At 48.2% G+C, this 13891-nt stretch overlaps 1 protein-coding gene across 1 annotated transcript; it reads left to right on the top strand.

Annotated features, from left to right (window-relative positions):
• Window positions 1-6592: 6592 nt before the first annotated feature.
• Window positions 6593-7928, top strand: LOC123063019 (acyl-[acyl-carrier-protein] desaturase 4, chloroplastic-like). Its single transcript, XM_044486733.1, has 2 exons — window positions 6593-7151; window positions 7253-7928. The coding sequence occupies exons 1-2, from the start codon at window positions 6849-6851 to the stop codon at window positions 7904-7906; spliced, it is 957 nt and encodes a 318-aa protein (XP_044342668.1). The 5' UTR covers window positions 6593-6848; the 3' UTR covers window positions 7907-7928.
• The last annotated feature ends 5963 nt before the right edge of the window (window positions 7929-13891 follow it).

Genomic DNA, 13891 nt, shown 5'->3' with positions numbered 1-13891 from the left:
ACAACAATCGCTTGAATCGAGTGGGAGTTGATCTTCCAGATGAAATAGTGATGGTTCTCCGAAGTCATTACCACCAAGCTGCTAGAGCTTCGTGATGAACTATAATATATCAGGGACATATATGATGATCCTTGAGATATTCGCGATGTTTGACACCACAAAAGTAGAAATCAAGAAGGAGCATCAATTGTTGATGGTTGGTGAAACCACTAGTTTCAAGAAGGGCAAGGGCAAGAAGGGATACTTCATGAAACGGCAATTCAGCTGCTGCTCTAGTGAAGAAACCCAAGGTTGAACCCAAACCCGAGACTAAGTGCTTCTGTAATAAGGGGAACAGCCACTGGAGCAGAATTACCCTAGATACTTGGTAGATGAGAAGGCTGGCAAGGTCGATAGAAGTATATTGGATATACATTGTGTTGATGTGTACTTTACTAGTACTCCTAGTAGCACCAGGGTATTAGATACCGGTTCGGTTGCTAAGTGTTAGTAACTCGAAATAAAAGCTACGGAATAAACGGAGACTAGCTAAAGGTGAGCTGACGATATGTGTTGGAAGTGTTTCCAAGGTTGATATGATCAAGCATCGCACGCTCCCTCTACCATCGAGATTGGTTTAAACCTAAATAATTGTTATTTGGTGTTTGCGTTGAGCATAGACATGATTGGATTATGTCTATCGCAATACGGTTATTCATTTAAGGAGAATAATGGTTACTCTGTTTATTTGAATAATACCTTCAATGGTCTTGCACCTAAAATGAATGGTTTATTGAATCTCGATCATAGTGATACACATGTTCATGCCAAAAGATATAAGATAGTAATGATAGTACCACCTACTTGTGGCACTGCCACTTAAGTCATATCGGTATAAAACGCATGAAGAAGCTCCATGTTGATGGATCTTTGGACTCACTCATTTTTGAAAAGTTTGAGACATGCGAACCATGTCTATTGGTGTATATGCATGAAGAAACTCCATGCAAATGGACCGTTTGGACTCACTTGATTTTGAATCACTTGAGACATGCAAATCATACCACATGGGCAAGATGACTGAAAGCCTCGTTTTCAGTAAAATGGAACTAGAAAGCAACTTGTTGGAAGTAATACATTTTGATGTGTGCAGTCCAATGAGTGCTGAGGCATGTAGTGGATATCGTTATGTTCTTACTTCACAGATGATTTGAGTAGATGTTGAGTATATTTACTTGATGAATCACGAGTCTGAATTATTGAAAGGTTCAAGTAATTTCAGGGTGAAGTTGAAAGATCGTCGTGACAAGAGGATAAAATATCTATGATATGATCATAGAGATGAATATCTGAATTACGAGTTTGGCACAGAATTAAGACATTGTGGAAATTGTTTCACAACTAATACAGCCTGGAACACCATAGTGTGATGGTGTGTCCGAACATCATAACTGCACCCTATTGGATATGATGCATACCATGATGTCTCTTATCGAATTACCACGATAGTTTATGGGTTAGGCATTAGAGACAACCACATTCACTTTAAATAGGGCACCACGTAATTCCGATGAGATGACACCGTATGAACTATGGTTTAGAGAAACCTAAGCTGTCATTTCTTAAAAGTTTGGGGCTGCGACGCTTATGTGAAAAAGTTTCAGGCTGATAAGCTCGAACCCAAAGCGGATAAATGCATCTTCATAGGACACCCAAAACAGTTGGGTATACCTCCTGTCTCAGATCCGAAAGCAATAAGGGATTGTTTCTAGAATCGGGTCCTTTCTCGAGGAAAAGTTTCTCTCGAAAGAATTGAGTGGGAGGATGGTGGAGACTTGATGAGGTTATTGAACCGTCTCTTCAACTAGTGTGTGGCAGGGCACAGGGAGTTGTTCCTGTGGCACCTACACCAATTGAAGTGGAAGCTTATGATAGTGATCATGAAACTTCAGATCAAGTCACTACCAAACCTCGTGGGATGACAAGGATGCGTACTACTTCAGAGTGGTACGTAATCCTGTCTTGGAAGTCATGTTGCTAGACAACAATGAACCTACGAGCTATGGAGAAGCGATGGTGGGCCCGGATTCCGATAAATGGCTCGAGGCCATAAATCCGAGAGAGGATCCATGTATGAAAACAAAGTGTAGACTTTGGAAGAACTACTTGATGGTCGTAAGGCTGTTGAGTACAGATGGATTTTAAAAGGAAGACGGACAATGATGGTAAATGTCACCATTAAGAAAGCTCGACTTGTCGTTAAGATGTTTTCCGACAAGTTCAAGGAGTTGACTACGATGAGACTTTCTCACTCGTAGCGATGCTAAGAGTCTGTTGGAATTATATTAGCGATTACTGCATTATTTATGAAATCTTGCAGATAGGATGTCAAAACATTGTTTCCTCGACGATTTTTTTGAGGAAAGGTTGTATGTGATACAACCGGAAGGTTTTGTCAATCCTGAAAGATGCTAATAAGTATGCAAAGCTCCAGCAATCCTTCTAGGGACTGGAGTAAGCATCTCGGAGTTGGAATGTATGCTTTGATGATGATCAAAGATTTTGGGTTTATACAAAGTTTATGAGAAACTTGTATTTCCAAAGAAGTGAGTGGGAGCACTATAGAATTTCTGATGAATATATGTTGTTGACATATTGTTGATCAGAAATGACGTAGAATTTCTGGAAAGCATATAGGGTTATTTGGAAAGTGTTTTTCAATGGAAAGCCTGGATTAAGCTACTTGAACATTGAGCATCAAGATCTATAAGGATAGATCAAAACGCTTAATGGTACTTTCAAATGAGCACATACCTTGACATGATCTTGAAGGTGTTCAAGATGGATCAGTCAAAGAAGGAGTTCTTGCCTGAGTTGTAAGGTATGAAGTTAAGACTTAAAGCTCGACCACGGCAGAAGAAAGAGGAAGGACGAAGGTCGTCCCCTATGCTTTTGTCATAGGCTCTATACGGTATGCCATGCTGAGTACCGCACCTGATGTGTGCCTTGCCACATATCTGGCAAGAGGGTACAAAGGTAATCTAGGAGTAGATCACCAGATAGCGGTCTAAATTATCCTTAGAGGAATAAGGATATGTTTCTCGGTTATGGAGGTGATAAAGAGTTCGACGTAAAGAGTTACGTCGATGCAAGCTTAACACCTATCCGGATAGCTCTGAGTAGAGATACCGGATACGTATAATGGAGCAACAATTTAGAATAGCTCCAAGTAGAACAGTTATTTGAAATGGCTCCAAATATAGCGTAGTAGCTGCATCTACAAGATGACATAGAGATTTGCGAAGTACATACGGATCTGAAAGATTCAGACCCGTTGACTATAACATCTCTCACAAGCATAACATGATCAAACCCAGAACTCATCGAGTGTTAATCACATGGTAATGTGAACTAGATTATTGACTCTAGTAAACTCTTTGGGTGTTAGTCACATGGGGATGTGACCTTGAGTGTTAATCACATATCGATGTGAACTGGATTATTGACTCTAGTGCAAGTGGGAGACTGTTGGAAATATGCCCTAGAGGCAATAATAAATTAGTTATTATTATATTTCCTTGTTCATGATAATCGTTTATTATCCATGCTAGAATTGTATTGATAGGAAACTCAGATACATGTGTGGATACATAGACAACACCATGTCCCTAGTAAGCCTCTAGTTGACTAGCTCGTTGATCAATAGATGGTTACGGTTTCCTGACCATGGACATTGGATGTCATTGATAACGGGATCACATCATTAGGAGAATGATGTGATGGACAAGACCCAATCCTAAGCCTAGCACAAGATCATGTAGTTCGTATGCTAAAGCTTTTCTAATGTCAAGTATCATTTCCTTAGACCATGAGATTGTGCAACTCCCGGATACCGTAGGAGTGCTTTGGGTGTGCCAAACGTCACAACGTAACTGGGTGGCTATAAAGGTACACTACAGGTATCTCCGAAAGTGTCTGTTGGGTTGGCACGAATCGAGACTGGGATTTGTCACTCCGTGTAAACGGAGAGGTATCTCTGGGCCCACTCGGTAGGACATCATCATAATGTGCACAATGTGATCAAGGAGTTGATCACGGGATGATGTGTTACGGAACGAGTAAAGAGACTTGCCGGTAACGAGATTGAACAAGGTATCGGGATACCGACGATCGAATCTCGGGCAAGTATCGTACCGCTAGACAAAGGGAATTGTATACGGGATTGATTAAGTCCTTGACATCGTGGTTCATCCGATGAGATCATCGTGGAACATGTGGGAGCCAACATGGGTATCCAGATCCCGCTGTTGGTTATTGACCGGAGAGTCATCTCGGTCATGTCTGCATGTCTCCCGAACCCGTAGGGTCTACACACTTAAGGTTCGGTGACGCTAGGGTTATAGAGATATTAGTATGCGGTAACCCGAAAGTTGTTCGGAGTCCCGGATGAGATCCCGGACGTCACGAGGAGTTCCGGAATGGTCCGGAGGTAAAGAATTATATATAGGAAGTGCTATTTCGGCCATCGGGACAAGTTTCGGGGTCACCGGTATTGTACCGGGACCACCGGAAGGGTCCCGGGGGTCCACCGGGTGGGGCCACCTGCCCCGGGGGGCCACATGGGCTGTAGGGGGTGCGCCTTGGCCTATATGGGCCAAGGGCACCAGCCCCAAGAGGCCCATGCGCCAAGAGAAGAGGGAAAGGAAGAGTCCTAAAGGGGGAAGGCACCTCCGAGGTGCCTTGGGGAGGAGGGACTCCTCCCTGGCCGCACCCTTCCTTGGAGGAAGGGCCAAAGGCTGCGCCCCCCCCTCTCCCTTGGCCCTATATATAGTGGGGGGAAGGGAGGGCAGCAACACCTAAGCCCTGGCGCCTCCCTCTCCCTCCCATGACACATCTCCCTCCTCCCGCAGCGCTTGGCGAAGCCCTTGGAATCCCGCTACTTCCACCACCACGCCGTCGTGCTGCTGGATCTCCATCAACCTCTCCTTCCCCCTTGCTGGATCAAGAAGGAGGAGACGTCGTTGCTCCGTACGTGTGTTGAACGCGGAGGTGCCGTCCGTTCGGCGCTAGGATCATCGGTGATTTGGATCACGACGAGTATGACTCCATCAACCCCGTTCTCTTGAACGCTTCCGCGCGCGATCTACAAGGGTATGTAGATCCACTCCTCCCTCGTTGCTAGATGACTCCATAGATAGATCTTGGTGACACGTAGGAAAATTTTGAATTTATGCTATGTTCCCCTACATCATCATGTGTGTGTGTTCTTGTGTGAGACAAAGAGAGTTGAGCGGTGAGAGGCAGCAAGAGGTAGAAGAAGAAGCAGCGCTGCGAGAGGAGGCGGCGCCAACAATTGGCATCAGAGCCTTGTTGATCCGAGGTGGTGGCAGCGCCACGGCGGACTCCATGTGAGGTGGAGGACGCCGGCGCGAGGTGATGGCCGGCAGAGGCACAATGCCGCCGGTGGGACGTTGCGGTGCGATGCCACGAGGTGAAGATGGTGCGATGATCGACGTCGCGAGGACGTCATCCCCGGCAAGATGGTGACAGGCCGGCGCTGCGACGGCGTCGGCGATGTTGGTGCCTGCGGCTATGGTGGCCGGCGTGACGGTGGTGAAGGCTACGGCTGCGGTGACGGGCACATGGTGGACTCCATGCGAGATGGAGGACGGTGGCGCGACATGGAGGTGTTTGGCGGTGTGATGCCGCACGAGCATATGGCTGCGGTGCGATGCCGCTAGATGGAGATGGCGGCGCGAAGCTGCCACAAGAAGACAACGGTGTGATGCCGTTGGAAGGTACGGCGGCGCGAAACCGTCATGAGGATCGGCGTCAAGCTCGTCGACGGTGCTATCTTGGGTGGTGTGATGCCATCAGCAAGATGGGCCGATGCGACGACGTGGTGACCGGCGCCGCGAAGGTGTCGTCCACGTCAAGAGGTCGTCCACGTCCAGAGGTTGCTGCCGCGTGCAGCAAGAGGACATGGTGATGGACACCGGCGATGCGATGGCGTCGGTCCACGGCAAGGTGCGCGGCGCCGCGATGGCGTTGTCAAGTGGCAGCGGGTGATCCGCGTCGAAGATTGTGATGACCGGAGAATCAAGATTAGGTGGGAAATTGTTAGCTTAATCTTAATCACTTGTATCTGCATATTTGCTTTAGTCGTGCATGTAGCATAGATTAGGGAGTTCTTCTCCGAAGAGGTCTCGGCTGAGCGGGCAAAGAAGACGAGATACTAGCTGCCGTGTGATACGGCGAGCATGACGAGATGCCGATGGCAGTGTGAAACTGCAGTGCTACGTGAGGCAGCGTGGCCGTGTGATGCGTCAATTGCGACGAAGGCTGGAGTGTGGGGCTCTATGAGCATGTTTAGCCGGCTGGGTTGATCCGGATGTGAGCTGCATGCAAGTCCTAGTCTTGGGACGTTGGAGTGAATCAAGGAAACAAACTGGCTGCATGCAAGTAGTTGGTTAGCTAGCTTTGTGCATGTTCATGGGTTAGTGGGTTTAGTGCCCGAGTGGAGGCTGGGTTAGGGCGTGCGTGAGCCAGCCCGGTGTATATATATGTGTTGATCAGATGAATGAAAAGTAGGCCGTGAGGGCTGTAGGAGAAATGTAGTCTTTGTGTGCACGAAGGAAGAGTGTTCTGGGCAAAGCCTCGTTGGGTTTCTTCCTTGGCTGTGTGCGTGTGTGTTTTCTAAGTTTCATCATGTGTGTGTGTTCTTGTGTGAGACAAAGAGAGTTGAGAGGTGAGAGGCAGCAAGAGGTAGAAGAAGAAGCGGCACTGCAAGAGGAGGCGGCGCCAACAACTTCCTGCCGTGCTCCGCCGCGACGCCCGGCGCGTCGGAGGAGGAGGCTCTGTCCGCCTTCATGGACGACGTTGCCACGCTGCGCGCGGGAGCCGCCGGCGTGCCCGACGAGGTCCTGGTCTGCCTGGTGGGCAACATGGTGACGGAGGAGGCGCTGCCGTCGTACCAGAGCATGGGGAACCGCACGGAGGGCATCGCGGACGACACCGGCGCCAGCAGCCTCCCCTGGGCGCAGTGGATCCACGGCTGGACGGCCGAGGAGAACCGCCACGGCGACCTCCTCAACCGCTACCTCTACTTCTCCGGCCGCGTCGACATGCGCCAGGTCGAGACCACCGTCCACCACCTCCTCCGCAACGGCATGGTACGTACGCGCATAAACACAGTTGCACCGTACGTACTCAGTGCACTACAAACTTGTGCACTGGTTAATTAAAACATTATATATGTTGTTTTGCTATGAAGGAGATGCTGGTGCCCAAGAGCCCGTACCACAGCGTGATCTACGGCGCGTTCCAGGAGCGCGCGACCTTCGTCTCCCACGTGCACACGGCGAGGCTCGCCGGGCAGCACGGCGACCAGGCGCTCGCCAAGATCTGCGGCGTGATTGCCGCCGACGAGAAGAGGCACGAAGCGGGCTACACCAGGGTGTGCGCCAAGCTCTTCGAGGTGGACCCCGACGGCATGGTGCGCGCGCTGGCGCACGTCATGCACGGCAAGGTCACCATGCCGGGGCTGCTCATGTCCGACGGCCACGACGCGGCCAGTGGCGAGAACAGCCTGTTCGAGCGGTTCTCCGCCGTGGCGCAGAGTGCCGGCGTGTGCACGGCGAGGGACTACGGCGATCTGGTGGAGCACTTCATGCGCAGGTGGCGGGTGGCAGAGCTCGCCGGACTCTCTGGAGAAGGCCGCCGCGCGCAGGAATACGTGTGCGGGCTGCCGCCCAAGAGGAGCTGGCACACCAGAGGGTGGCCCGTAGCGAGCTCAGGCCGGCCCGCTTCAGTTGGATCTTCGATAGGCACGTCATGGTGGGCTGAACCATGGACTAACGTATGTTTGGTTTGCCTCAAAAGAAAAACATATGTTTGGTTAGATTCCCATCCTCAAAAAAAAGTTTAGTTAGATTCCGCTCCTCCCCTAAAAAAAGGGAAAACGTTTCCAGACGGCGCACCGGCGGAAACGTTCCGCCGGACGCGCGCGGGCCCTGCGATCGGTATTGATCGTGCGACTTGCGATGGGAGCACCTCTTAGAAAAAAACAAGGCGACGAGAGCACTGCTTCCAATCGTTATTTTCCCCATCTTCTTCTTCCCCGCAACGAGGACGTCAGGGCACCCGCATCACAGGCGCCAGCCCCCGCCCGCACCAGCACACATGTCTTCGGCCGCGCCCGCGACACCCTCCGCCATGCGCGTGCCCCCGATGAGAGCCACCGCGGCAAGCCTCCCCCTCCCCTCTCCCTGTTCCTCCTCCACACCTCCATCTCCTTCTCAGGGAGCACGCTACTCTGCTCAGTTTTTTTTGCTGAAAGCGGCTGGATTGGTGCTACCTCTTGACCATGCGTTGGTTTTTTTTGAAGAGGAAAGGGTGATGCAGCAAAGCAGCGTACGTATTTCCCCCAGTTTTTGAAAACCAAGGTATCAATCCAGTAGGAGATAACACGTAAGTCGCCTAGTACCTGCATAAACAAACAAGAACCTCGCAACCAACGCGATAAAGGGGTTGTCAATCCCTTCACGGTCACTTACGAAAGTGAGATCTGATAGAGATAATAAGATAATTTTTTTTGGTATTTTATGGTATAGATTGGAAAATAAAGATTGCAAAATAAACAACGATAGAAATAGCAAGTTGATATGAAAACAATATGATAGAAGATAGACCCGGGGGGCATAGGTTTCACTAGTGGCTTCTCTCAAGATAACAAATTCTACGGTGGGTAAACAAATTACTGTCGAGCAATTGATAGAAAAGCGCATAGTTATGAGAATATCTAGGCATGATCGTGTATATAGGAATCACGTCTGCGACAAGTAGACCGAAACGATTATGCATCTACTACTATTACTTCACACATCGACCGCTATCCAGCATGCATCTAGAGTATTAAGTTCATAAGAACAGAGTAACGCATTAGGCAAGATTGTTGGAAATATGCCCTAGGGGCAATAATAAAAGCATTATTATTATATTTCCTTGTTCATGATAATTGTCTTTATTCATGCTATAATTGTGTTATCCAGAAATCGTAATACATGTGTGAATAATAGACACCAACATGTCCCTAGTAAGCCTCTAGGTGACTAGCTCGTTGATCAACAGATAGTCATGGTTTCCTGACTATGGACATTGGATGTCATTGATAACAAGATCACATCATTAGGAGAATGATGTGATGGACAAGACCCAATCCTAAACATAGCACAAGATCGTATAGTTCGTTTGCTAGAGTTTTCCAATGTCAAGTATCCTTTCCTTAGACCATGAGATCGTGTAACTCCCGGATACCGTAGGAGTGCTTTGGGTGTACCAAACGTCACAACGTAACTGGGTGACTATAAAGGTATACTACGGGTATCTCCGAAAGTGTCTGTTGGGTTGACACGGATCAAGACTGGGATTTGTCACTCCGTATGACGGAGAGGTATCACTGGGCCCACTCGGTAATGCATCATCATAATGAGCTCAAAGTGACCAAGTGTCTGGTCACGGGATCATGCATTACGGTACGAGTAAAGTGACTTGCCGGTAACGAGATTGAACGAGGTATTGGGATACCGACGATCGAATCTCGGGCAAGTAACATACCGATTGACAAAGGGAATTGTATACGGGGTTGCTTGAATCCTCGACATCGTGGTTCATCCGATGAGATCATCGAGGAGCATGTGGGAGCCAACATGGGTATCCAGATCCCGCTGTTGGTTATTGACCAGAGAGTCGTCTCGGTCATGTCTACATGTCTCCCGAACCCGTAGGGTCTACACACTTAAGGTTCGGTGACGCTAGGGTTGTAGGGATATGTATATGCAGTAACCCGAATGTTGTTCGGAGTCCCGGATGAGATCCCGGACGTCACGAGGAGTTCCGGAATGGTCCAGAGGTAAAGAATTATATATAGGAAGTGCTATTTCGGGCATCGGGACAAGTTTCGGGGTCACCGGTATTGTACCGGGACCACCGGAAGGGTCTCGAGGGTCCACCGGGTGGGGCCACCTGCCCCGGGGGGGCACATGGGCTGTAGGGGGTGCGCCTTGGCCTATATGGGCCAAGGGCACCAGCCCCAAGAGGCCCATGCGCCTAGGGTTCAAGAAAGGGAAGAGTCCCAAAGGGGGAAGGCACCTCCTAGGTGCCTTGGGGAGGAGGGATTCCTCCCTTGGCCGCACCCCCCTAGGAGATTGGATCTCCTAGGGCCAGCCCCCCCCCCCTTGGACTCCCTATATATAGTGGGGAAAGGAGGGTCTCACACCACGCCTTTGGTGCCTCCCTCTCCCTCTCCAACACATCCTCCTCCTCCATAGTGCTTGGCGAAGCCCTGCCGGAGTACTGCAGCTCCATCATCACCACGCCGTCGTGATGCTGCTGGAGCCATCTTCCTCAACCTCTCCTTCCCCCTTGCTGGATCAAGAAGGAGGAGACGTTACGCTGACCGTATGTGTGTGGAACGCGGAGGTGCCGTCCGTTCGGCGCTAGGATCTTCGGTGATTTGGATCACGTCGAGTACGCCTTCCTCATCCCCGTTCTTTGAACGCTTCCGCGCGTGATCTACAAAGGTATGTAGATGCAATCCGATCACTCGTTGCTAGATGAACTCCTAGATGGATCTTGGTGAAACCGTAGGAAAATTTTTGTTTTCTGCAACGCTCACCAACAGTGGCATCATGAGCTAGGTCTATGTGTAGTTCTCTTGCACGAGTAGAACACAATTTGTTGTGGGCGTTGATGTTGTCAACTTTCTTGCCGCTACTAGTCTTATCTTGCTTCAACGGTATTGTGGGATGAAGCGGCCCGGACCAACCTTACACGTACGCTTACGTGAGACCGGTTCCACCGACTAACATGCACAAGTTGCATAAGGTGGCTGGCGGGTGTCTGTCTCTCCCACTTTAGTTGGAGCGGATTCGATGAAAAGGGTCCTTATGAAGGGTAAATAGAAGTTGACAAATCACGTTGTGGCTTTCACGTAGGTAAGAAAACGTTCTTGCTAGAACCCTATTTCAGCCACGTAAAACTTGCAACAACAATTAGAGGACGTCTAACTTGTTTTTGCAGCAAGTGCTTTGTGATATGATATGGCCAAAGTTGTGATGAATGATGAATGATCTATATGTGATGTATGAGATGTTCATGCTATTGTAATAGGAATCACGACTTGCATGTCGATGAGTATGACAACCGGCAGGAGCCATAGGAGTGTCTTTATTTTTTGTATGACCTGCGTGTCATTGAGAAACGCCATGTAAATTACTTTACTTTATTGCTAAACGCGTTAGCCATAGTAGTAGAAGTAATAGTTGGCGAGCAACTTCATGGAGACACGATGATGGAGATCATGATGATGGAGATCATGGTGTCATGCCGGTGACAAGATGATCATGGAGCCCCAAGATGGAGATCAAAGGAGCTATGTGATATTGGCCATATCATGTCACTATTATTATTTGATTTCATGTGATGTTTATCATGTTTTTGCATCTTGTTTGCTTAGAACGATGGTAGTAAATAAGATGATCCCTCACAATAATTTCAAGAAAGTGTTCCCCCTAACTGTGCACCATTGCGACAGTTCGTTGTTTCGAAGCACCACGTGATGATCGGGTGTGATAGATTCCAACGTTCACATACAACGGGTGTAAGACAGATTTACACATGCAAACACTTAGGTTGACTTGACGAGCCTAGCATGTACAGACATGGCCTCGGAACACAGAAGACCGAAAGGTCGAGCATGAGTCGTATAGAAGATACGATCAACATGAAGATGTTCACCGACGTTGGCTAGTCCGTCTCACGTGATGATCGGACACGGCCTAGTTAACTCGGATCATGTTATACTTAGATTACAGGAGGGATGTTTATCTAAGTGGGAGTTCATTGAATAATTTGATTAGATGAACTTAATTATCATGAACTTAGTCTAAAATTTTACAATATGTCTTGTAGATCAAATGGCCAACGTAGTCCTCAACTTCAACGCGTTCCTAGAGAAAACCAAGCTGAAAGACGATGGCAGCAACTACACGGACTGGGTCCGGAACCTGAGGATCATCCTCATAGCTGCCAAGAAAGATTATGTCCTACAAGCACCGCTAGGTGACGCACCTGTTCTCCCTGCAGAACAAGACGTTATGAACGCTTGGCAGGCACGTACCGATGACTACTCCCTCGTTCAGTGCGGCATGCTTTACAGCTTAGAGCCGGGGCTCCAAAAGCGTTTTGAGAGACACGGAGCATATGAGATGTTCGAAGAGCTGAAAATGGTTTTCCAAGCTCATGCCCGGGTCGAGAGATATCAAGTCTCCGACAAGTTCTTCAGCTGTAAGATGGAGGAAAACAGTTCTGTCAGTGAGCACATACTCACTATGTCTGGGTTGCATAACCGCTTGACTCAGCTGGGAGTTAATCTCCCGGATGACGCGGTCATTGACAGAATCCTTCAGTCGCTTCCACCGAGCTACAAGAGCTTTGTGATGAACTTCAATATGCAGGGGATGGAAAAGACCATTCCTGAAGTATTTGCAATGCTGAAATCAGCAGAGGTAGAAGTCAAAAAGGAACATCAAGTGTTGATGGTGAATAAAACCACTAAGTTCAAGAAAGGCAAGGGTAAGAAAACCTTCAAGAAAGACGGCAAGGGAGTTGCCGCGCCCGGCAAGCAAGCTGCCGGGAAGAAGCCAAAGAATGGACCCAAGCCCGAGACTGAGTGCTTTTATTGCAAGGAAAGTGGTCACTGGAAGCGGAACTGCCACAAATACTTAGCGGACAAGAAGACCGGCAAAACAAAAGGTATATGTGATATACATGTAATTGATGTGTACCTTACCAGTACTCGTAGTAGCTCCTGGGTATTTGATACCGGTGCAGTTGCTCACATTTGTAACTCAAAGCAGGAGCTGCGGAATAAGCGGAGACTGGCGAAGGACAAGGTGACGATGCGCGTCGGGAATGGTTCCAAGGTCGATGTGATCACCGTCGGCACGCTACCTCTACATTTACCTACGGGATTAGTTTTGAACCTCAATAATTGTTATTTAGTGCCAAGTTTGAGCATGAACATTGTATCAGGGTCTCGTTTAATTCGAGATGGCTACTCATTTAAATCCGAGAATAATGGTTGTTATATTTATATGAGAGATATGTTTTATGGTCATGCTCCGATGGTGAATGGTTTATTCTTAATGAATCTCGAGCGTAATGCTACACATATTCATAGTGTGAATACCAAAAGATGTAAGATTGATAATGATAGTCCCACATACTTGTGGCACTGCCGCCTTGGTCACATAGGTGTCAAACGCATGAAGAAGCTTCATACTGATGGACTTTTAGAGTCTCTTGATTACGAATCATTTGACACATGTGAACCATGCCTCATGGGTAAAATGACCAAGACTCCGTTCTCAGGAACAATGGATCGAGCAACCAACTTATTGGAAATCATACATACTGATGTGTGCGGTCCAATGAGTGTTGAGGCTCGCGGTGGCTATCGTTATGTTCTCACCCTCACTGATGACTTGAGTAGATATGGGTATGTCTACTTAATGAAACACAAGTCTGAGACCTTTGAAAAGTTCAAGGAATTTCAGAGTGAGGTTGAGAATCAACGTGACAGGAAAATGAAGTTTCTGCAATCAGATCGTGGAGGAGAATACTTGAGTCATGAGTTTGGCACACACTTAAGAAAATGTGGAATAGTTTCACAGCTCACGCCGCCTGGAACACCTCAGCGTAATGGTGTGTCCAAACGTCGTAATCGCACTCTATTATACATGGTGCGATCTATGATGTCTCTTACCGATTTACCGCTATCTTTTTGGGGGTATGCTTTAGAGACTGCCGCATTCACTTTAAATAGGGCTCCATCGAAATCCGTTGAGACGAC

This window comes from Triticum aestivum, chromosome 3A (assembly GCF_018294505.1).
Source record: "Triticum aestivum cultivar Chinese Spring chromosome 3A, IWGSC CS RefSeq v2.1, whole genome shotgun sequence".
Taxonomy (NCBI): Eukaryota; Viridiplantae; Streptophyta; class Magnoliopsida; order Poales; family Poaceae; genus Triticum; species Triticum aestivum.
This window is presented reverse-complemented; position numbering and strand designations above follow the sequence as displayed.